The 26,652-nt window shown below is 35.1% G+C and overlaps 1 protein-coding gene across 1 annotated transcript in view; it reads right to left on the reverse strand.

The window, feature by feature from the left end:
* The window catches only part of CNTN6 (contactin 6), a 275,835-nt gene that overhangs the window by 40,519 nt on the left and 208,664 nt on the right, over positions 1–26,652 (reverse strand). Inside the window, exon 12 of the mRNA XM_077858034.1 lies at positions 7,806–7,933. Within this exon, the coding sequence (XP_077714160.1) occupies positions 7,806–7,933 (128 nt within the window). The remainder of the gene's footprint in view (positions 1–7,805; positions 7,934–26,652) is intronic.

Genomic DNA, 26,652 nt, shown 5'->3' on the forward strand with positions numbered 1-26,652 from the left:
CCAAATGCCCAGTATAAAGGCTGAAAATGGATTTACACCACAGCACATCATCAGGCAATTGTGGAACCCTGGGAATAAAGAACTGAGAGAGAGACAGACAGAAAAGATGTCATAAACAAATCAGAAATCAAAATGGTTTCAGCTTTCAGAGCACAGTAACATCTCCATATTGCTAAGAATAACGATTCTCAATCTAGAATTCTGTTTCCAACTAAGCCATCAATCAAATGTAGGCATAGAATAAATAAATTTTCAAACATGAAAGATCTCCAAAAAATTACATTCCTCTTGAATTCTTTCTCAAAAATCAATTGGAAGTTGCATTCTACCAATATGAGGGAGCATATCAAGAAAGGCATGATGTTTAGGTAACTAGGCTCCCATGCAGAAGGGCAGGTTGATATTGAAGGGAGCCAAGGAAGACAAAATTAAGGAATGGATTATTGTTAAGTCCACTGAAAATTAAGCAAACAGAACAAGACAATTACTAATTCTAGGGGAAGCAAATACAGGGAAATCAAAGTCAATCTCTGAAATAAACCCTGTACAGAGATAGAAAAAAAAAAAAAACCTACAAAGAAAGCAGTGTGATGGAGTCTTTAATTTTCTTCTTTAGCAAGCCAGAAATGGAGGAGTTTTTAATCTTTATAATATAGCGTTCTTCGTACATATACTTGCATAAGGGTTGGATGTTTTCTATCCTCTTGGTCAAGTGCAAGGTTTATCTGCTCAGACATGTGTTTTACTGATTAAAGTCTGTATATTCCACTACAAGCAGAGTAGAGTTTAATTTCATAATATCAATTATGCACAATGTAACCATAGCCAATATATTCCAGTTTACCTTCAGGTACCATTACCCATTTATCTTTCGCCTCAATATTTAAATAATTTGGGAGAAATATGAAAAGACTACCAAGGACCCAGAATAAAAGAAACAAATCATAGTCTAGAGAAAGTAATTATCTAAAACTGGAGTTGTCTAAATGAGAAAATATGTCTAAGTATTGTGCAAGGTAACACTGAGAAATTCCATAGCAAGTAATAATGTAAAATGTAAACACAGGTCTTTTATATTAACAAGTAATCAAAACAGGGTCTGACATCTATTTAAAAAGAGCATGCACTGTAGATTCTGCTTGCTGAATTAGATATGCCAACTACTCAGTTTCAAAGCTGTTAATACATAATAGGCAATGACTATTTATGACATCACATTTATATTTGTTATAAATAGGTAATGTTCACTCTGTCCTCCAAGTATAACTCTGTGCTGTGCCATAGTAAAACATCAGATTGAAGAATTCTGTAGTTTGACAGGAAATGGGATTAGGGAATTTTATTTTGCCTGGCCACAGGATCTAGTAGGAAGAGGATGTTTTCTTCTGAACATTGATGTGGAGAGGAGGGCAGACAAAATGAGAAAATAAAAGCGAGAAGATGAAAATCAGGGTGTATTGTGTTCATCTGATTACTCTTTTCCCTGTCAGCACTGCCCTCCTCCAGACCCATCCCTCACCTGGGCTTGAAAGAATTTGCTAACTGCTTCCTTGAGTATTAAAGATCCATAGATTGAAAACAGAACTTGCACCTGAGGGTCTTTTACATCGTAATGATACACATTATCCCTAAAAAATGGCACTAGAACGTAAGTGACCACCATGCCACGTTAGAAATAGAAGGCTCCAGCTGCGGGAAGCCTAATAGTTTCTTTTAGCATCAGAATGGAATCAAGGACATATTACTAAACTTCCAATTCCAAATACTCACGGCACACATGTGTTCAGGTTGGGGAGAGAAAGTGAAGACGAAAATACTTACAGTTCAAGATATGTTTTACTGCACAGACTAAACCTGCTGTTGATTAAAGTTTTGTTTCGTTCATTTTCAGTAAAAACAGAAAGTAGATACCTAATGGTTTAAGCCAAGTGAAGGAAGCCAGATATCAAAGCATGTGAATATACTGTATGATGGCACATGTAGGATATCAATGGCAGAAAAGAATCCTAACAGTGGTTGCTTCTCTAAATTGGGTGGGAGCAGGAATTAAGGGATTACCAAGCAGTAGGATGGAAAGTTCTATAGGGTGATATTAATGTTCTGTATTTGGCAGAGTTTGGGATACAAAGGTCACTTGCCAAAATTCAGCGAACATACACTTAAGATTTGTGTATTTCATTACATGTAAAATTCACCTCAAATGGAAAAGAATGTTAATTGATATTGAACTCTAATAAGTGAAAGCTGAAGTTTTTAGGAAAAGTACTAAGTTTTGCAAGTCACTTTGTTTTTATTTCCAATGGATTTGAAACAATATTACGTGAAACTGCATGTGTCTCATGCAGTTACTATTATATAAATTCAATGGAAGATAAAAAGAAGGAAAAAGGTTCTGTTCTTACTAATACAGGGGCCATGGTCAAATTGTTTTAGCAATCTATGCCTCGGTCTCCCCTTGTGTAAAAAAGATAATGATTATTTGCTTCACAGTGTTGTGAGGGATCATTGAGATGATGTATAATAAAGCTCCTATCACAGTGCCTGGAACATAGTATATATTTAATAAATGGTGGTTAATGATAATAGTAATAAAGAATACAACACCAGTAGTAGTAAAAACAAACTCTTCATGACCTCATGCTAGTTAGTAATAGAGCTAGTTCATCTAATTCCTAAGTCTGCACTCTTCATGACTTTGAAAAGTGGTGTATACTCATCTGTCTGGCTTCCTCCACTTAGCTTGAAAGACCAGCTATACACTTCCTACTTTTATTAAGAATAAACAAAACTGGGGATCCCTGGGTGGCTCAGCCGTTCAGCGCCTGCCTTCAGCCCAGGGCGCGATCCTGGAGTCCCAGGATGGAGTCCCACATTGGGCTCCCTGCGTGGAGCCTGCTTCTCCCTCTGCCTGTGTCTCTGCCTCTCTCTCTCTCTCTCTCTCTCTCAGTCCATCATGAATAAATAATAAATAAAATCTTAAAAAAAAGAATAAACAAAACTAAACAAAACTTAACCATTTTGGGCTGAATTTATTCAGCAAAAAATGTCTGGGACAATAAAAAAACAAACAAACAAAAGGTGCAGACCTGAAATTCATTAATATCTGTCCTTCCCGTTGTATATTATCAAACACATATTTTTAAAAAACAGCTGTTCAGCCTACCTGGAAATTTTATCAGAGTGATATGTGCTACATTTCTAAAAGACAGTGGACTAAATTGTTACAGATCAAAATAACATCAATGTTGTTTTTGCTTAAATAAATGTTTTGGGGGGGTCTTTTGTTTATTCTTTTTTCTTTTTCTTTTTCTTTTTTTTTTTTACATTTTTACTTGAAGGGATTATGGAATTCCAGTGTCAAGATTTCACTCAGCATGATTTTCAATATTTGTAGGGGAAAGAAAATTCCTAGCCAGTATATAAATTCACTATGTATTTTTTCACCTGAATAATGCTTCCACTAATAATTTTTAAATCAAAGTTTTTTTTCTATAAAAATGCTTTAAATCATTCTTTGTGGAAAACTGAAGTGCATAATTAAACATTCTGAAGAAAATATTAGCAGTGCCGGGAGACTTCTCCATAGTGGTGTTTTCAGCCACTAAAATATGACCCATGTATTCCAATGTGCTTTGTCATTTCTGTGAAATTGTACTTTTGGTTTACTCAATAAAGCTGAGCTTCTCAATAAAGCTGGGCTCAACACCTCAAATCCCTTAAACTCCCTTTTGAAGCCACAAAGCCTCCAATTATCTACCTATCTTGGTATTTCTCTTAGTAAATATAGAACCATAATGGTGCACACCATCATTCTGCTGGAGAAAATGGATAGGCCACTCTCTACGCTGGTATAATAAAGACTTCTATCACAAAGAATAAACAACTAAATGAGCAGCAATAAACTTAATTTGCACATTAGATATGCTTTTCCAAGTTCCGACATTTCAGTTGAAAATAATGCTGAAGCAATGAGGCCTATAATTGAACATCCAAAACTTCTCCAGTGGGGAAACAAAAACAAATGTTGCCTGCAAACAAGATCATTTTTATAGCCTGCTGTTATTCTGCTTTTTAATAATTTTTCAAATGCCAGATCAAATAATTTCCCCTTTTATGTGATTTTCATATACCTCTTAAGTGTGTGTACACACTGTAATTCTATGCAAATCCTCCAAAATGAAAACACCTAAACTCTCTCTTTTTGATTTCCTGTTTGTGCCTATGGAACATGTCCTCAGATTACAATGGGCATCTTCTGAGTCTCTGGCAATGCTGGTGCTAATTGCACTCCCAATGTTTGAATGGAAAATGGCTTTATCCTGCTGCATGAGTGAAATAGAAATCTCTGACATACAGTGCAGATAACTTCAGAATCCCCTTAACACAGATAAGCCATATCAGCTAAAAACTAAGCTGGAAAATATCTTACTCTTGTAACTATTATCTTTTTACATGTTATCTAACAACAACATTTCTTGCATGACTGAGGTTCATCAGTAAATTCAAAGAGAGGTTTATTTTATCAGCGTTACTGAAATTTCTCATTTGCTCCTTACCACCCTATTACCAGTAAGGTCACCATATGCTGATTTTGGTGTGAGAAACAAAATTATATTTGACTCTGTAGTGACAATCAGATGAACATTATAGACAAGAAATTACACACACACACACACACACACACATTAGATCATCTTAAACAACCAGATGACTACACTCTTAAGAGTCAGGAAAATGGTTGAATCAATGCATATTATTGTAATTCTTTCTCAGATTAAAGCTTCAAATTAAACCTATAAACTTGTGGGTTGTAAAATAATAATTCTTTGTCAGTAATACCTTTAACGTAACTACTTGAAAGAGAATTAGAAGTCCAGTTAAAAGGATATGCTAATGACAGACTTATCTTAGACCTGTATTTACATAGTATTTTCATAGTTTAATAAAAATCATACAATACAGATTAATAAAAAGTGAAGTTTCTAAAGATACTTTTATTTGTACTTTATACATTTTGTGTTTATGTAGTTATTTTTAATTGTATGTGTTTTGTGTTACTATGTGTGTATGTGTTTCTTTATATGTGGTTCTTGTCAATGACAAGAAGCAAATAAATCCCCCTTAAAATGGAATGTGGGTATTTCATGAAGATCAAAAATAATGAACACAATTTCCTTCTCATTATTAGATATAAATGAGTGAGAATTACTTGATATTCATGCATATTGATATATGCCCTTTTTGCATATGTAAATGATTCTCTTCTCTGTGCTGAAAATACTGGAACAGTGAGTTCTCTCCATGAAGTCTGTAGGATTTTCATGTAGCTTCACATTTGTTTCCCCCTTGCAGAATAAGGAGTTCTCTATGTATTAGAAATACATAACTACAAACCCTAAAATAGGGAAAGTGAAAGCATTTTAGAAGTTCATTATTTTCCTTTGATCCTCTTTATTACAAAGTATCCTAAGCTTCCCCCTGAGAAATAAAAAAAAACCTTTATATTTTAGAGCAAAAAAGTCAGAACAGAAATTTGCTAAGAACTAAGGAGGTAGAATAAAATAGTTTCATTTAATCAATAATTAATTATCGAACATATACAGTTCCCAGGACTGTTATAGGATTTGTGACATTCCTGCCTTCTTTATGCTTCTTTCTAGAAGAAGGGCAAGCTGGAGACAAAACCATAGATGTTACAAATAACTGAATTATACAGTATGTAAGAAAATGAAAAATCCTACCGAGGAAGGAAGAGTGGAAAAGATTAAGGTGACCAAGAGTACAGATTGGGATAATTTTGTTCCAATAGTCCCAGCAAAGAACACTAGAAATAAACAAAACTACGTTGGGTTTTTGTGTTTTGCCTTGTTTTATCTTCTTTCAAACTGAGCAATCTTATTTCGTCATTTTCTCCCTTGTAGAAAGAGTTGAGTACCTGGGGATTATGGTGTGTTTTATGGACTATCTCAAATTACGGATAAACTTGTTTCTATCCTAAGAACTGGGAACCTATCTACAAAAAACATAGCTATGTTACTTATCTGAAATATCCAACTGCTACCTTGAGAATTAAGCACAGTCCAACTGCTCCAGAGTTACTCATATTCATTTGAGTCTCCTTTTACTTTTCACCCATTGTTTGCTAAAGGACAGCATCATGATGCCATATGTTTGAGACATTTGAGAAAGAGAAACTATTCGCTGAATCCAATATATCCAATAACTTCCTCCCCCCAAATCCAATCTCTAGGATGAAAGGTTTCCATCACCGTATTTTAGCTGTAAAACCATTGGTCCATCTCATGGATCACCAGCATTTCATAGGAACTTTCATTGGGAAACTACATTTCTACTAGTGATACTTTCTACCCTTTACATTTTATGTTTTAATTCTCTCTGGATTTCTCCATTCTTGAAAAAATTAACTGTGATACTGTCCTCCACCATGTTTTAAACTTCTTCATATTTTAAAATGAGTGCATACCACCCACACCTTCTTAATTTGAAATGAGGTAAGAAATCTTTTTCCTCCTAAATGGACGTATTATTTTTTTTAAAAAAAAGCATTTAAACTTTTCAGTATATGGATAGTACAAAACATTTGCTGGAGAGATATCCTATCATTAGATATGGCTACATAGCACATTCCTTGAAATATTAAGTCCATCTCTGTCTTAAAAATCTGATGACAATACAATCTCAAGGAAGTAAAGTTTTTCAAAATGTGTCACACTGGTTAGATTTTGACACAAGTTACATCAATCACATTTCCCCTGAGTGTTTCAGACAATTGTCAGCAGGCATAATGTAATATGCTTAAGACAATGTTGGCAGAAATATCTTCCAGGGATAAAGGTAGGTATTTTTTTTTCCTTGAGACATTTTAAAGGATAGTTGAAGTGTAGTCACTAACTACTTTTTATTTAATATATTTATTTTTAATAGAAATGATGATAAAGCACCAATTGCTGAATTTAATTATTTGAGCTTAATTAGCTGCTCAAACCACCTTCTCAAGACAGTCATTTTAATCATCCAGGAGGCAATGAAATGATAAAAGTAACATGGCTTCCAGTAAACATACTAGTTTTATGAGCTGAGATTCAACAAAGTAAAGTAGCAAAGATGAGGAGTAGAACTTGAATACTAATTATGTCCCTTGGTGATATATGGAGGTACATTTGGATTGATAGAAGCTTGAAAGTCTGAAGAATAGAGTATGCAGCTTTATCATCACAAATTATGTGAGCTTATAGGTTTATTATGTTGGGAATATAATAATGACTTATACGGACACATATTTTTTTTTCTCTTTGAAACAAACTACTCATTAGACTGTATTCAAGAGGGCCTGCATTTCACTAGCTATGCACCTAGGGTTATATAAATAAATGAACTGGTTATGTTCTTGGCAACCTTATACCCAGGTAAAAATTTCATACAAAATGAGAGTCTCTGAAGGAAATTTAACAAAGAAAAATATTATCAACTGACTTTATCAAAATGTCCATAAGCTTCCAGCACTAAGGCATTTGTGAAAATTCAAATGTTTTAGGTGCCAGTTTTAATTCTGTTTAATTACCCACTGACAGCATTTCAACTGCCAAAGTATTCACATCTGCCATGGTATCCCACTGGCAAAGTAAACATACTATTAACGAATATGGGAACACAACTCTTAAATAAATTGTGAAATCAAATATTTCACATATACAATATGGTACAGGCTTGACACTATGATAGATGTTGTGATATGCATACATATCTCTAATGTTCATCAAGCACAAATGAAGATAATAAAATACCTTTTACGACTAGGCTGCCAGTGTTCTTTGCAACGCCAAACTGATTTGTAGCTATGCAAGTATATGATCCGGCATCTGACCTAGTAACGTTATATATCTTGAGGCTGCCATCCTCTGAGAGAAACACTCTAAAAGGAAAATAAAATAATTAACAATAGTAAGGCTCTCAAAACTAAGCCTTAACCATTTATTTTCATTTTATATTTTCATTTTAAAACATTACTAAAACCATGAGCATATTCCTTTCCTTTTATTCTATTCTTGATTGTGAGCAATCTCTGAATCCTCATAGTAGAACAAACGATATTTGCTTTTATTCTGACACAGTACTGATCATTATCATACTATTACTTGAATTATCATTGTTGATTTTTATGCCCATTAAAAATAAAATGGATGCTTGATGCTACAGTGCCCATTTGCTTGGTTAATAATAAATGCAACTCCTCACTATGCATTTTGAAAAGTCAACTCTCTAGTGAAAATTGAACTTGGCATTAGAGAAATGCAAGCTAGTTTTTACACTGTTTAGTTGTAGCTTTATAAACTGCTCTTATTTAGCACTTTCAACCACCAAACAACAAGGTTCTCAATAACAGTATTTGCCAGAGCTAGTGAATTGAAGGAACCATCTACATGGTTTCATAGCCAAAGGGCCCAGGCTTATCCAGTTATGTGGCGTATCCCATAAAAAATAGAGTTAGAGTATAGAAAGAATGAAGCCTTCATGAATCAGACTTAATTAAACAGTCCTACAATATATGTAAACACAGCACATAATAAAGGGATGGCTGCATAAGAAGTTCTAATCTTTCATAAAATGATTCTTTTTTTTCCATAAAATGATTCTTAAGTTTTCTCTGAAACTCAGAAATAATCAAAAGCAAATACTAGACCACTATTGTAATCAGGGAAACCCCAAGATTGGCTTCTTGACAAAATCACCATCAAATGTTTTAATAAAGAGACAAAAAAAAAAAAAAGGAAAACTTAAAGCACGTGCCAAATTTTATGTCTTATAAATATAATTAGCAACTTTTTAAAAACATGCTTTTAAAATACTAGTAGGTAGTCAGGGTTGTGTTGTGCAAAAATAAGTGATGAAAACTAATTTGTCACAACAGTAATTTTAAAAGAAAGAAAGACATAATAACAACTGCCATGCATGTCATATCCATTAACAATACCAAACAGTATTTGTTTCATTGCAAACATATCATTGTGCCTAATATGTGTATCACACAAAATGTAGCTAATATAATTAATTACCCAATTTGAAACCTAGGGAATATCAGCCAACTACAATTTGTCTGAAGCCAGCTCCTGATGTTGGGTTTATTATTAGTGATGTGTTCCACATTCTCTCATCAAGTGAGTAGCTGGGGACACATTTGGGTTTAGAATGTTCCATGGCATATAATCAGATTTTTGTTTAAGTCATTATCTTGGAGTACTCCCCAGCAGCAGACACTTGATATCGCATTTATTTTCTGAAATGTCTAGATTTCTTGATCTCGATTTACATTAACAGTTGAATCATACCATTAATGACACTGTAATAGTAAAGCTATTCTAATACGCAGCAAACTCCAGGCCAAACATAATTCTGAAACTGATTTAATTAGAAGAGATCAATGTGAGAAGCAATTGGGTGCATCACTTATCTCTAGAATTAAGGAAAACCCAGGAATTTTCAGCAACATAGAAATGTTAAATTTTGGCCAATAAAACCATTTAAATGATATAAAATATTTATCTGCTGGTATCTAGAGGCCATCAGACAAATTTCCCAGCTGGCAATGCCAATGTTTATATGTCATACAATTTTTCACTTAGCTTTCAGAAAAGAACAATTCATGTAAAGAGTGGTTTATTACTACCTTTTTTAAGCTCATGGTATATGTTCAATAATGTTTGTTAAATTGAATTGAAATTGTCATCATTGAAATTTATTATTTCTGTTGAAATCTTAATCAGTCAACCGTTACTTCTCAAGTGCCTAAGACTGAAATACTGAGAAAGCAGACCGAGAAAAATTATAATCTGTCCAAGAGTAAATAGCTAGTAAATATTAGAGAATAAATTGAAAGTTGTTTCTGATTATCTCCAGCACTCATCCTCTTTCCAGAACATCCATAGTTACTTGCAGTAGATTAATTCTTCATGTTAATTATGATGTTTAAGAAGTTCCTGTTGAATCATCATTAGATGCCCTTAGAATAGTCATCTGTGTTTACTTCTCAAAATGTGGTCTCATTCCAAACCTACTGTATCAAACTTTGCATTTTAACAAGATATCCAGTGATTGGCATGCACAATAAGGTTTGTGAAGCATCGATCAGTTAATTATAAGTTAAACTTTAGTCTGTAAGCTTATCTTTATCTCTAAGCAAGAATCCACACTGTTCTCATAAGACCAATATGCAAAAATATATAAAAAATAAAAAAGGTTAGATTTAAGTACTTTATGAAAATAACCAAATCAGTAACCAAACTGATTTATCACTTATTAAAAACAGATTATAAAAAATAACTCTCCATAGCAACTTAGGATATAGAAAACCAGAAATTTAACTATTAATAGAAACATAACATGATAAAGAGTATGAATATTTCAACTTATCATTTAATTTTTTTAATTAACAAGAGATGGCAAAATATAGTAAGAAAACTTAATCTATGATAACATAGATGGAATGAAACCACATAATCATAGACCTAATTTTATGTAGAATAATTAAATGAAAAATAGTAAAGAAAAAAGCCCTGAGAATTCCCAGTTCTGTCGTGTACTAAAATATGGCTTAGCAGAAGTAATTGAAAGAAAGAAAGAAAGAAAGAAAGAAAGAAAGAAAGAAAGAAAGACCAAATAACTAAAATTAAACTGTGCTAAACAGTTGACATTTTCAGGGAAGGAAGAATGCACCTATAAAAATTAGCTGGAACATTTTAACTCATCATTTTGGTAATATTCATAGATAAATATAAAGACTGACTTTTTAAATTCTTCTTTTGGAGTATTCTAAAAGGTAGTTTAAAATGGTATCTGGAGTAATAGAAAGGACATATTAATAAAATATATTAAAATATTTTATCTTGATTTCATATAGCTTCTTTGGTATTTAAAACAAAACACAGCCACAAGTATAGATAAGCTTGACTATCAAAAAAATTGAGAAAACATCCTAGTGATAAAAATAAAGATTTTTGTGAATAATTAGCTAAGAGAATATAGCTATAGAGAGGGAACCATAGGCAATAAAGTAATGGATTACATACCATATATATTTATATTTATATTAGGACTTAGTGCAGAGGTTACAATGCTAATAGACAATAAAAGCCTAAATGAAAATATGTGAGCATCATTTAAAGTAGTACGTCTTCTAAAAATTCAATAGCAATTTACAAACAGAATAGAAAGCCCAGGAATAAACCCTTGATTATATAGTCAATTAGTCCTTGACAAGGGAAGCAAGAATATGCAGTGAGGAAAAGACAGTCTCTTCAACAAATGGTGCTGGGAAAACTGGACAGCTACATGAAAAAGAATGAAACTTGACCACTTTCTTACACTGTATACAAAAATAAACTCAAAATGGATTAAACACCTAAATGTGAGACTTGAAGCTATAAAACTCCTAGAAGAAAATATATGCAATAATTTCTATGACATCAGCCATAGAAACATTTTTTTCCCTTTGTATCCTCTGGCAAAGGAAACAAAAGTAAAATTAGCCTACTGACCATACCAAAATAAAAAGCATTTGCACAGCAAAGGAAACCATCAACAAAATGACAAGTCAACCTGCTGAATGTGAGAAGATACTTGTAAATGAAATAATCCAATAAGTGGATACCTGCTGAATGTGAGAAGATACTTGTAAAGGAAATAATCCAATAAGTGGTTAATATCCAACATATATAAGAACTTATATAAATCAAAACCAAAAACTCCAAATAATCCTATTTAAAAGTGGACAGAGGACATGAATAGATTTTTCCAAAAAGGACATACAAACAGCCAACAGAAACATAATAACATAATAACATTACTAATCATTAGGGAAATGAAAATCAAAACCACAATGAGATATTACCTCACACTCAGAATGGCTGAAATAAAAAAGGCAAGAAATGACAAGTGTTGGTGAGGATGTGGAGAAAAAGGAACCCTTGTACAGTATTGATGAGAATGCAAACTGGTGCAGCCACTGTGGAAAACAGTATGGAATCCCTCAAAAAATCAATCAATTCTCAAAAAATAGAATTACCATATGATCCAGTAATGCTACCACTAGGTATTTACCCAAAGAAAACAAAAACACAAATGCAAAAAGATATATGTACCCTTATGTTTACTGTAGCATTACTTCCTATAGCCAAGGTAGGGAAGCAACCCAACTGTCCATCCCTGGAAGAATGGATCAAGAAGATGTGGTACATATGCAAAGGAATATTACTTAGCGAAAAAAAAAAAGATATTGCCATTTGCAACAACAGGAGTGGACCTATAGGGTATAATACTAAGTGACCTACACAGAGAAAGACAAATACCATATGATTTCACTCATATGTGGAATGCAAGAAACAAAACAGACAAAGAAAGAGACAAACAAAAAAAGAGTCTTAAATACAGAGAACAAACTGGTGGTCACCAGAGGGGAAGCATGTGGTGGGAGGGCAGGGGGGTGTTGGGTGAAACAGATAAAGGGACAAAAAATAATAGCAATTTAAATATATAAATGGAAATGGAGCAATGCTAAGACTTTCTTCCTTCTAAACTTTCTCAGCAAATACTTACTAATATCTACCGAATTCAAGCACAATATTATATAATAGAAAGATGAGAAATAGGGTGTTAATTACCAAGAACACACTTTTCTTTTTTGAAAAGATTTATTTATTTATTCATGAGACACAGACTGAGAGAGAGAGAAGCAGAGACACAGGCAGAGGGAGAAGGCGGCTCCCCGCAGGAAGCCCAATGAGGGACTCGATCCCGCATTCTGGGATCAGACCTGAACTGAAGGCAGGCGCCCAACCACCGAGCCACCCAGGTGTCCCAAGAACACACTTTTCTATGATTAAATTCGGTGATCAAAGTCCAAGGAGGTTATTGTTACAAGTCAACTTTACGCAGGCTCTCTACTAATTGTATAATAAATGTCAACTCACTGAATACTTAAGTCAAACCTTTAAGCTCACTATTGTTAAAATGCCCAACTTTCCTGATGGGGAAACTGAGACAAGGAAAAAAGCACTATTTCACTCACATTACTCACTAGATAGTATAGGGCCAAGATTGCAACCTGTCATTCTCTATGGACCAGGAAGCAACTATTTGAGCAAGTGCTCTTTCACTTCAAGTTTCCAAAGCATAGTTTACAAATAGGATAGTTACTAAGAACACAAATTTGAGCGGTTTACTTATTTTATATATGTATATATCTTTGTACAGAATAATCTTTAATATTGAAGATTCTTACTCTCACTGTCAGAGAGTCCACATGCACATTTTCTCAGGGTTCTCAACTTTTGTGAAATCTTAAAGGCAAGTCTGATATTCCCTACTATGTGAGAGTCTGACCACAAACATGAGGCGATAACAATGGCAATACTAAGAATTATTTTTCTTCCTTTCTATACCATCCTATGCAAGAGGGTATTATTTAGCAGAGTTATTATCACACAAGGAGTTTCAGGTCAAACTGCTTTGCCTGCTACTGACTCTTAGCCCTAACATTAAATATTTGTAACCACTGGGCCAAGTTACTCAACTTTCCAGGTCCTCAGCTTCTCATTGGAACCATGTGGATACTGATATTGCCTGTGTCAAAGAGTAATGAGGAGTGAATGATATAAACTATTTAAAATGCTTAGCTTAGCACTATGCCTGACTGCTACTTAGCAGTCAATAGGTAGGTTTTTAATGAACCAGTTTCTCAATCTGCCAAGGAATATAGGCACTTCTGTAACTCCATGAACTTTTGTCACACTTCATTTTGAACAAAGAGACCCGAGAGGTACATGCCAGGCTTGTTGAAAGGAGCCGAATGCCAGGAAGACTGTTCCCAGCAGTAAGTTTCGCTGCCCAAGACCCTCCGCTGAATTCATGCAACCTCCTGTCTGTGTACTTGTCAAGTTGCTCTTCCTGAGCCACAATGTTCTATTTTTATTTTGGGAAGGGAAATAGGGTTGCTATGATAATTGAATTAATTAAATGCCAGCTGTTATTCTCATGCTTACTCTTCAGTGATACTACTAGTCTTTGGCCTTTGCTCTCCTCCATGATTCAGACTTGGATTTTTGATTCTCATTTTGGTTCCTACTCATGCCTGATACCTTAAAACTCTTTTGTCTGATTGGATTCGGTGGTACATTTTGAGGTTTTAACTAACATGGTTATCTGTCCCTGGACTGTGTTGGGTTTGGTGTCACTGGGTTCTGAAACTCAACTTACACTGAATGTATATTTCCTCCTTAGCACTTCCAATATAATCGATTCATAGTTAAGTAATAAACGCCCTTTCTCCCAAGTCTCTATTCTCAAATGTTCACTTAATTAGAATATTTCAGCTGTTTTCACTATCAAATAAAAAAAAATTCCCCCAAATTACCAAAGATTAGTACTCTATTTAGGTGATTAAATCACAAATTGAGGCATTTGCATTTAAAATGTTCTGTAAAAATTAGAATTTGAAGACATTTACATGTGTAGATGTATCATGACCACACAACATTTGAAAAATTAATAGTTGGCATTTGTGATATACTATATTATTCCTCTAATTGCATTCTGGGCATAAAAAAGATAGAAATTCAGAAGTACAAGCTGTTCTGACAGGTGACATTGGTAGATTTTATGGTGGTATTAGAAAACAAAACGTGGATAGCAGCCACCAACATATGTAAGCATTTTAAGGTTAGCTGATAAATTGAAGGAACACTATGTGAAGTAATTGAACATCCATTTCAGTCTTCCTATCGGGAATGTTCATGGCATAAACAGGAAACAAAAGTAATAGTCTACCCATTTGCCTGATTTCAGATCCTTTGCCTTTACCTGATGTGTTACTGTGAATGAAATACCCGGAAGATGGATTACAAATCAAATGAACTCATAGGACTCTTTTACCTGAAACATGTCAAATTTTATGTCATTCTGAGGAATTACAGAAAGACTAATGTGGAATGTTTTTATCCTTGCTACCTGGGTGGCATGTGATAACCTGCTTATTATAAATCTCCTAAATATAAAAGAGATTACCATTCTCATTTACTTATGACTTCAGTGAATCTATATATCCAATCTTTGGTTAACCTACATACAGAAAACAAATCTGTATACCTAGATCCCACATGAATCAGAAGTAATGAAGGCTCCTTTTTTGTTTATTTGGTATCAACGATAGTCCATCACAAAGTTTGAGGATGCAGGTTACCAATAGCTAAATTTCTTAAACTAAAAGAAATTAGGGCATTGGGCAATTATAACTTCTTATTGCTGAAACTAGAGCAATACTGCTATTTTTGTAGTTAGATTATTAACTGGAGTATTGCTTCCAGTTCTGTCTAAAGATAATACTGTAGACCATGAAATTTTAATTGACGGTCTAATTTTACTGATATCTAGAAAATGCAAAATAGATTGGATTAAAATGAGTTAGATATGAAGTAGAAAAGTGTGTATAAATTCTGACTCTACACAATTTAGGTTTTAGGTAAAATGTCCCACTGGATTCCATTTTAGATCAAATATTGATATTACATTTTAATAATTTTAGCACCTGATTATCATAGCTAAGGTGTGATATCTACGCCAATTTCACTGTCATTTAGTAAACTATCTCTTAATAATTCCTTGTTTTAACAAACTACAAAAAATGACTGACATAATCAACAAACAAGTAAATATCAAAGCTAGCTCATTTAAATTAAAGTAAACGTTCTCTTTTCCATCTTTTAAAGTCAATAACTTTAAATGGCTCTAATGGTAATTATACACAGAAAATAGCTCACATCTCAGGCCAAGGAAAATATAAAGATTTAATCAATGGATTAATGCAACCCTATTTTATCATTCTTTATAAGACCATCAGAGCATTAACAACAAAAACAAGAATGAGATCACACGCACACACACACACACACACACACACACAAAGAAGAGAAAGAGATGAAAATAGAATAAAAAGAAGTGCTATCTTGAGACATGATTGAATGAGTGACAGAAAATAAAATTTAGCCTCTACTAAATGATATAGATCATTCTCAGTAAAACACAATACACTTAGAATCTTCAGTCAGTTCTAAATGAGAGAAAACATTTACCAGGACATTCAAGAAAATTTAGGAAAGAAATTGTTAAATATGTTGTCTCTTTTACTTGTCTGCCATTCAGGACAGAGCATAGATATTCTTTTCAGAAGAGAGTTGTCCCAAAGAGAAAACAAATGTGCATAATTTGCTAATCTTTTTTTAAGAGTATATCCTTCACAGACTTACCAGATGAAACCCGGAAAAAGGCTCTTCCCCAAGAACGTAGCACAGGATTTGCCCTCTAATCTGCTTATGTGACTCCCATCCATCTTCCCAAGCATACCCTGGATTCCCACTATTACAAACACACCTTATACATTGTCCCTGGTTCTCTCAGTGTCATTGGCTGTCAAAGGCTCAAATAATTTAATCCCATCATAAAATGGCAGCCAGCAGACCAGTCCCCTTTTCTTTCCTTCCAAAGACTGTTCCCACAGAGCTTCTGTCTGGAGATAGTTCGTATGTCAGACTGATGCCAAACTACCAGCTGTGTGTTTCTGTTCTCAAAGTGAGTCAGTGGCCAGTGCAATAAAATATGATCCTGCATTGTTGCCCCATATGTACCTGCCTCACCTTTAGCTGTTCCCCAGGGAACCTGGCAAAAACATGCAACTTTTTGACCTTGTTACTGTATTTTCTCTTCCTCATTCTCCAAATATTAAAGATTAGTAATTTTTCCATATCAAAAAACTGATATGCAAGGAGGTTTAATACTTTACTTAGCCATAGCCAGGATGTATGTTTTCTGATCCTGAGTGAGTACTTTTCCTATGAAATCATTACCTGAATAATTATGCTACCTTGTATTTTGAATTTTCTCTTTTTAAGTGATTTTTTAGAGTGGTTTTAGGTTTGCAGTAAAATCAAGAAAAAAGTACAGATTTCCCATATACCCCCACACATTCATAGCTTCTCATATTATCAACATTCCCAATGGTGGTACACTTGTTACAACCAAGGAACATCATAATCATCATAATCGTCCAGAGTCCATAGTTTACCTTAGGATTCACTCTTGGTGTTGTACATTCTTGGGGTTTGGAAAAATATATGTAATGATATATATATATCCATCATTATAGTATCAAACGAAGTATTTTTACTGACCTAAAATTCCTCTGTGCTCCGCTTATTTATTCTTCCCTCCCCAAACCACTGACAGCCACTGATCTTTTTACTGTTTCCCTACTTTTGCCTTTTGCAGAATGCCGTATAATTGCAATCACACAGTACATAACCTTTCAGATAGGCTTTTTTCACTTACTAACATGCATTTAAAATTCTTCCATTTCTTTTCATGGCTTGATAGCTCATTTCTTTTTAGCACTGAATAATATTCCATTGTCTGGATGTACCACAGTTTTTTTTTTAAGATTTTATTTATTTATTCATGAGAGAGACAGAAAGAGAGAGAGAGGCAGAGACACAGGCAGAGGGAGAAGCAGGCTCCATGCAGGGAGCCCGACATGGGACTCAATCCCGGGTATCCAGGATCACACTCTGGGCTGAAGACAGCGCTAAACTGCGGAGCCACCTGGGCTGCTCCAGTTTTTTTATTCATTTACTTATTGAAGAATAGCTTATTTGCATCCAAGATTTTTGCAATTATGAATTAAAATACTATGAATTATAGTGTGCAGGAGATAAGTTTCAAGACCTTTGGGCAAATATTAATGAGTGTGATATTTGGATTGCATGGAAAAAGTATATTCAGTATTATAAGAAACCTCCAAACTGTTCTCTAAAGTGGCTATACAATACATTCCCATTAGCAATGAATAAGAGTTCCTGTTGCTCCATATCTTAGTCAACATTTGGTGTTAGTATTCCAGATTTTAGCCAGTCTAATAGGCATGGAGCAGCATCTCATTCTAATTTGCATTTTCCTGCTGAAATATGTGGAGAATCTTCAAATATGTGTTCACCACCTAAATATCTTGTTTGGTGAAATGTCTCTTAAGGTCTTTGACCCATTTTTTTATTGGAGTTATTTTTTTATCCCTGAGTTTAATCACTATTTGCATATTTTAGATAAAAGTTCTTTATCAGAATATTTTGCAGATATTTTCTCCTCATCTGTGGCTTGACTTCTCATTCTGTTGGTACTGCTTTTTACAGTGCAGGGGTTGTGGTTTTTTTTCCCTTTAATTTTAATGAAGTCCAGCTTATTATGTGTTTTTTTTTTTTTATTTTTTTTTTTTATTTTTTATGATAGTCACAAAGAGAGAGAGAGAGAAAGGCAGAGACACAGGCAGAGGGAGAAGCAGGCTCCATGCACCGGGAGCCCGACGTGGGATTCGATCCCGGGTCTCCAGGATCGCACCCTGGGCCAAAGGCAGGCGCCAAACTGCTGCGCCACCCAGGGATCCCTTATTATGTGTTTCTTGCATGAGTCTGCCTTTGCTGTATGTGAAAAGTCATGGCCATACCAAAGGTCATTTAGGTTTTCTCTTATCTCCTTATCCTCTGGGATTTTTAAAAAAATGTTTTATTTATTTATTCATGAGAGACACAGAGAGAGGCAGAGACATAGGCAAAGGCAGAAACAGACTCCCTGCGGGGAGCCTGATGTGGGACTCAAACCCAGGACCCTGGGATCACATCCTGAGCCAAAGGCAGACACTCAACCACTGAGCCATCCAGGTGCCCCACCTTCTGGGATTTCTATAGTTTTGTGTTCTACATTTAGGTCTATGATTCACTTTGAGTTAATTTTTGTGAAGGGTGTTAAGGTCTGTGTTTAGATTCATTTAAAAATTTATTTTTTTTCCCAATGTAGCTGTTCAGTTGTTGCAACACCATTCATTGAAAAGATTAAATCTGCTTCGCTATACTGCCTTAGCTCCTTTATCATAATTTTCTTTTTAGAAAAGTTTTCCGTCTCTAAATAGACTGTAAGCCTAAGTTTTTTGAGGCAAGTAATATAGAGGTTTTAAGACAATGGACTCAAAAGTCAGCTTGCTTTTTTGTGTTTTGGCTCCCCCTTTTTGGCTGTGCTTGACTTCCTTGTAAAATTCACATGTAAATGGGGATAATGGTAATAATAACAACATCGATTTGTTTTAGAATTAAGTTTTAAATGTATTAAAGATGTTGAGCGTAAGCCTAGAGAATAATGAGAGCTCCCAAAATGGTAACTATTACTCTTGACTTCTTGGTAATCTTTAAAAATATCTATAATTCATGGGTACTTGGTAAATATGCTTTCTGATTGCATTTACTCTGAAATCCTTAGCCTTTTCTCTGTAGGTCTACATGTATATTTATTAATATTATCAGTAAATTCAGCAAACCAACAGCAAGTGACTTAGATAACCTCTTTGCTTAAAAATAAATGCTAGGCATAGGTATAAGCAAAGTGGTTATTTGGCTAATCGACTTTTTGTTAGTTTGCTGACACTGTATAAAGTAGCACAGGAACTGGAGAGATAAATTCAAATCAGACTTACCAAGGATAAGGCTTGAATATATAGAGTAAACTTTAATCATTCTTTTGTACAATTCCAATCACAAAACTAAAGTTTTAACAAAGGCCATCATAAAATCTTTTGAAGTTATTGTGGACCCTGTTGGGGCTAGAGAGGGTGTTTCTAATTAACTGATTCACAGAAAACACAGCAATTATATCTGTAATATTTTCTTAGCCTCTGTCCTAGCTTCAGACAAATAATTTCCAGACAAATATTTCTTTGGTCTCCTGAACTGAGTTACATTAAGCACAGTATATTTAAATTTATATGTTCAATGGGAGGTAAGGCAGGAAAAAAAAAAAAAAAAAGAAAACCTACATGAAGTGGCATCACCAGTTGGAAGCACAAATAAATTCGATTTTGCTATGTTTTGTCAGAAAGCACATTTCTCTTGGTGCTTAGGGAAAAGTCATGCATGGGTACCTTTATGTTGCCCCCTTTAACACCCCTTTCAACAAACAAGAGGAACATCTATTTTAAACACATTAAATAACTAAAGATATGCTTTCCTAGATCTTATTAATCAAACATGATTTGGGGGTCATTACACAACTAACTGAAAGGGTTTAACTTGCAAAGGATTGTTTAGAAATATTACCTGGAGATTAAAATGGACTCAAACACTTTTTAATTTACATGGAAATGAAAACATCACCGATGCCAGTGTCTAATTTTTTTTTTAATTTCTGGTTTCAGCAGTTGTATTTTATGCCTAATATGTAATTGATTGGTGTGAGCAGCCAAATGTTTCAAAGTTAAGTTCCCATGTTCAACTGTCCTAAACTTCAAATCAGATATTCAGACCTTAGAACTCATCAAAATGTGACTCCTTGTTTAATATACCCAAATAATTTAAGCACCAGCTTTGTAGTGGCTGACACACAACAAAAACACAGATTCTGGGTGACTGAATTGTGACACAAATTAGGAGATGGCAGATAAGAGCAGTTGCTAAATAACATAATTATTTGGTGTCATGATGTGTCTTAATTCTGATGGCATGCCAGAATGTGCTGCTAGGCTGATTCTCATGAAATGTTAAGGAAAAGTGATTTAACATTAACAAAACAGCATCAGATGGAAAGCTTAGCTAAATTAATCCAGTGGAGAGGCCTAAGAGGAGTATTTAGCTGTTCAGTAGAAGGAAAGGAAAGATAAAGAAAAGTGTCTCCATTTGCCGCAGTATTTTGGGATGCCAGAGAACACACAAAAGGGAATTAATACAGATTCATATGCTAACATGCCTTACAACCCAAGCAAATCAAAAGAAAATATAGGAAATTATAAAGCTGACAAAGGACAAGAAAGTTTGTGAACACAGGACTTAAAAGACATTTTTAAAGAAGTATGCTCCTAAAATAACTAGAGGAGAAGCAATCGAAAACACAATGGGAGGGAGAGCTGTGCAGAAAGGAATGGAGAAGTTCAAACATTATCAGGATTTTTGGCTACACTTTAATTACATTTATGATGATAAACCTATTGTGTGATCTCCTTAAGACTTGGAAAGTCTAAAATGTAAAGTTGTATCTGCAGCATACTTTGAGATAGATAGACAAGATTCAAATACAGCCCTGTGACTTTAAACCAGTAATTTTATCCCTGAAATTCTTGGTTTCCCACAGGCATTAAAAAGGAAAAACAGGTGAGGGAGTTGGGCTGGACATTTATGATTATTGCCCCTTTTCATTCTAGCTTTGTCCTTTTGTTATTTCAGAACATGGTGTATCTGGGAAATCTTTCCCCTGCCATCTTGAATGTGGTTTTGGCAGTGGATATGAATGGAGTTTCCAGTTCTGAATCCCTTTTGGCTACTGAATTATTATATTCTTCAGAGTCTACAGAGCTAAGCTTACAAACATGGCTGAGAATGAGATACCAACTTGGATGCGACTCCTTGTCTGCTAAGTCCAATTATTTCTTCTTCTTAATTATAATACATAATTTCATACCTACATAAAGTCCTTCATGGAACTTACGGAGTTTACCCTTATTTATTGAATTTGCATTTCTATGTCCATATGTCACCATAAATTATACTGTATGTTACGTTAAAAATCCAATCAGTCATTTGAATATCATAGATGTAGGAAGCTAAGCCACTAAGGGGACTGATTTAAGACTCTGCCTATCAGTGCTATGACAACATATAGACCTATTCTATACCTTTTACTGATGGAAAAATAGAATTTGACTGTATATGCCACTGTTTTTGGAAGAATTATAATTTGAACTGGAAAAAATAATGAACAAATAATGTATATAGTATGACAGCCTACTTTTAGCTCTATAGACAGATGCTGTATGATGCCAGAAAACTAACTAGAGGCCTACACTGTGGTGTTTAGGATTATAGAACTTTGGAGTCAGAGCCTCCTGGAATTGAATGCATTTCTATTACTCACTAGCTTTGTGACGGTAGATGTGATGTTTAACTTTGCTAAACCTTAGGTTTAACCATTAAAAAAATACAAATAAATAATACCCCCTAATAGGCATCTTATAAAAAATAAATGAAATGATGTATCTAACATCTTAATACACTACCCACCCATGACAGATACTATAAGTTGATATTATTACCAGTAATATTATTATTATTTGATGAGACTCAGGGTCAATAATGAGAAGGACAGATTTCTGATGGTCTTGGTTGATTAAATCTGAGATAGAATTAAAAAATGTGTATAACTTTTATACATATGTATAAATGTGAATAACTTCTAACATATAAGTGTATCCAAGCATCCCTAAGAAGTCAGAGTCAACCGTTGGATGGCTTACAAAATGATGTGTCTGTACTTAGAGGAATAATATACTGCATTGAGGAAGGTAAGTGCATATCCAAACCTTTTAACTGGCATCATATGTGACAATGACTATGCAGTAGACAGCCACATATATAGCCAGTTCTTCCACTTTTGTTTACTAGGAAAAATTCCTACCTACCCTTCAAGTGCCAGCTCAGTTACCTCCAAACTGCTGAAGCCTTTCTGAACTCCTGTAAGCCGAGTCAGTCCTCACCATCTTCTGTCTGTGATGACACATGCCCCACTGCACTGGAGCTGTTGACCTGTCTGCTTCCCCCATGAGACTCGGAGCTCATTCAAATTTATAAACCCAGAATTTTTTCACAGGGCCTGTCAAATTGGTTTGCAACTATGCTTATAAATAAATGAATAGTTTGACAAGTCACACTTGAGAATCAGATTTGTCACTCCAAATCAACAATTCTCTAACTGTGCTCTCAGGAGATACAGGGCGTTCATAGGGCACACCACAGGCTGCTGGAAGGAAGGCAGCTTGTGGCTACTGAGGGCAGGTAGAAGGGTGGGGAGTTGGGGGGGGGCGGGGCATTGAGAGGCTCTGGTTTGTCCTCTGGGGCATTAGCCAGATTGGTTCAGTTTTAGCTGAACTGTATGTATGAAATGGGCTCCAGCATAAATTTTATTTGGAAGCAAAACAAAAACAAAAACAAAAGCACCCCCTTCCCCTAAACACAGTTCTACTGTGGAAAAAAAGCAGAAAAAAAAAGATTTAAAAAAATGGGAAACAATAGCCAGTGACTACAAAAATGCTCTGACAAGCCTGACTCTTCATTGTGAAGATATTAATAAGACTCACTTTTCACATTGTTGGTTGGGCTTTTATTTCTTCAACTGGATCATAGTTTCTCTAAGATAGCAATTCTATCCTTTGTATTTATTTCTATTGGTTTATTTTCCATATGTCCATCAGCATCTATGAGAAAATAAGGGTGTAACACAAACCTGTAGAGCAAACATTTTCTAAGGAGCATTGTACTTTAGGCAAATCAAGTAATCATTTCTTCCCTCAAAAGTCAAACTAAGAACAAAAGGTCATTTGTATAAATTGCACTAATAACTGACCTTTTCTATCTATAAAGTTATTGCTGTTGAATATTTATGTAAACTTTGGAAAATACAAATGTCACTCAGAAATTAGAAGCAAATACTAAAGTAAGTAAATATCATTCCAAGGCCAATAGTATTAATATTTTTAAAAAGTAACTAAAATGAGGACTTCTATTTCCTCAGCAGTGAAATAAGATAAAGAATCAAGCATTTTAATATAGGAATCAAAGTTCTGGGGGGAAAGGAGATAAAATGGTTTCTATTTTTCAAGTAATATGTTTGCATCAAACAAATATTTCTCTAAGGGGTATTCAAACATCTCAGCTTCTCTTGAGAACCGAGGACTTGACTTTATTATAAAAACTCAGATTCCTCAGCCCCTGCTTCCTACCTACTGACTGAAAATCTTGGCCATTGCTCTGGGATCTGCATTTTTCACAAGGTTCTTATGTATGATTAAGTTTGAAGCCTATTGATAGAGACAACGAATTCACAGCAACTCTAAAACAAAGCTTAAGTATTTTCTGTTACAAGATACAGTAAGTGCAAGAATATAAGATGCTATTTATTTGTGGAACTTCTTTGCTTTGTCATATTTGCCCTTGCTTTAAAGCTACAGGATGTTATTGCCCATCATTAAGACATTTTGAATAGGGAACTACAGCAATAATAGTGTAACCCAAGGCAGTGGCATAAAAGAATGCACACCCAGCTGGGCAGGCTGAGCTTAAAGGCAGGCTTTACATCTCTAATGAACCGGAGCTTCTTCTGACCATGGCAGGCAGGTGGTTTTGGACTCATAGTGCTAAAAGGTCAGTGATCCAGACCAGTGGAGGCCAGTGGGGATAAAGAAAGCAGAATTGGATGGCAAGAGGGAAAAATGAGGGCAAGACTGACAGGGGCACACAGGATTTTAGCTTGTTAAATCTTTGCGTGATAGAGGCAGGAGTATCAGATGGCTCTTGACATCTTCAGCATGTATTCCCTTGGAAAGGCTCACCTTAACAAGACTCTCAGGAGTTGAGTATGAACAATTTAAAATTTTATTACAAAGAGGCAGCACAGAAGGGAGACTGTAATAAGCCTGGCATTATGCAGACTGTCATTCTTCCTTAAACATGGGAACATATGGTTCATTTGCCTATTTGATACTCATGCTACCTGATGTACTAAGCACTATTACATTAAGTAGTTGGTGATACAAAATAAAATTAGGCTTATTTGCTTGTTCCATTAGGAAGCTTTGCAAGGAGGAGGAAGAGATAGAGAAGGCTGCTTGCTGGTTGCTATGTTCTTTTTTTTTTTTTTTTTTTTTTTTTTTTTTTTTTAAAGATTTATTTATTTATTCAGAGGGAGAAAGAGAGGCAGAGACACAGGCAGAGGGAGAAGGCAGAGGGAGAAGCAGGCTCCATGCAGGGAGCCCGACGTGGGACTCGATCCCAGGTCTCCAGGATCATGCCCTGAGCCAAAGGCAGCGCCAAACCGCTGCACCACCAGGGCTGCCCTGGTTGCTATGTTCTGGTTAAAGTTGCACTGAATTGAGATTTGTGGAGGGGGTGTTTTATTAAGCCGAAGTACTGGGGGTTAAAAGTAAAAGAAAAAAGAAACAGTGGTGATTTAAAAAGTAGATATTGAAAGATACACAGAGAATGGTCAAACAGGAAGGAAACATCATATAACTGGCTCCCTTACGTTCAGGCAGATGGATCCCCACTAGCTAAGGTAAAACAGTTGTGAAAAGGCTGTAAGGAGAACATGGATTGGTAGCAAAGTGTTGGGCAATGGGCTATGTAACCAAAGGAACTACTTTGTCCAGCTAGTTTAGCAAAGAGTGGAATGAAGACAAACTAATGTTTATTCTGTTCATCTTCCATGTCACTCGGCTAAGGACTTTCAAATAAGGCCTCCCAAGGGTACATTTTTACTCATGAATAGAAGAAAGATCAAATGACTTGCTAAATAACCATCAATTCTTTCCTGGCACCGAGAACGCCCTGTTCCTCTCTTTCATTCTTCCCTCTCTTCATCTCCTCTCTCATCTCTTTTTCCTCTCTCCACTCATTCACTGCCATTTTTCAACTCCTCCTCCCCCAGCACCTCCCACAATTGACTATTGTGTTTATGAGGGGGGTGTCAAGGTGTAGGAGTGCCATGCAGGTGGAAGTGGACCTGCTTAATTTTGGGCTCAAAGGCAAAAGCACCACTACTAGATTCCATGCTACCTAAGGGTTTCATATGTTCCCAAAAGGTACATGTGTTGTGCCAAGGGACCCAGGGCCACACAGAGTTTAACAGTATCATTATTATAGGACAAAGCACACAAGATTCATGGATTTGAGAAGGTCTGTTTGTAACTCTGCATTTCCTCTCTCTCCTTCTCTGTCTCTGTCTCTGTCTCTGTCTCTCTCTCTCTCCCTCTCTCCCTCTCTCTCTTTTTCTCCAACCCCAAGTGGATAGAGGTAATGGAATTGGTTCTAGAGAGTTCAGCAGTCCTCTTACATCAAATCAGGGAAATATGATCACATTCCGAAACCAAGTGCTAAAGGGTAGAACCTCTACTTTTAAATTTGATATTCAGTGAATTTCAAAGTATCTTGGTATCTACCTCTTTGAGATTACCAAGGTAAAAGTGGTAGAAACACAACCATATATAACTATGTGACAACTGTGTTCCTCAGAAATGTATCGCCAAGAAAAAAGGTATACTTTGATGTCTGATAAACTGCCTGACATATAGATGGTGCTTAAGCCTGTTATTTTCATTATTAGTGACTATTTGATATATAACTGGATTTTATTTTATTTTGTTTTACTTTATTTTATCTAGGAAGTAAGAGAAAAAATGTGGCAGATTCTCTTTCTTTCTTCTTCTTCTTCTTCTTCTTCTTCTTCTTCTTCTTCTTCTTCTTCTTCTTCTTTTCTTCCTTCCTTCCTTCCTTCCTTCCTTCCTTCCTTCCTTCCTTCCTTCCTTCCTTCTTTCTTTCTTTTTAGATAAATGAGGAAGAAATGTGGTGGATTACTTATTAATTCAGATATCTTTCAATAATAGGAAAAACATTCTCTTTATTTTTATTGTTCAGAGATTGTTTGTGCACTCTGACCAAATCTCAGGTGATTTAAGCATTGTATTTATAATGCTGCCTATCAGAGGACAACTTTTAGCTGTCTGTCCAGCAGGTT

This window comes from Canis aureus, chromosome 19, assembly GCF_053574225.1.
Source record: "Canis aureus isolate CA01 chromosome 19, VMU_Caureus_v.1.0, whole genome shotgun sequence".
Classification (NCBI taxonomy): Eukaryota; Metazoa; Chordata; class Mammalia; order Carnivora; family Canidae; genus Canis; species Canis aureus.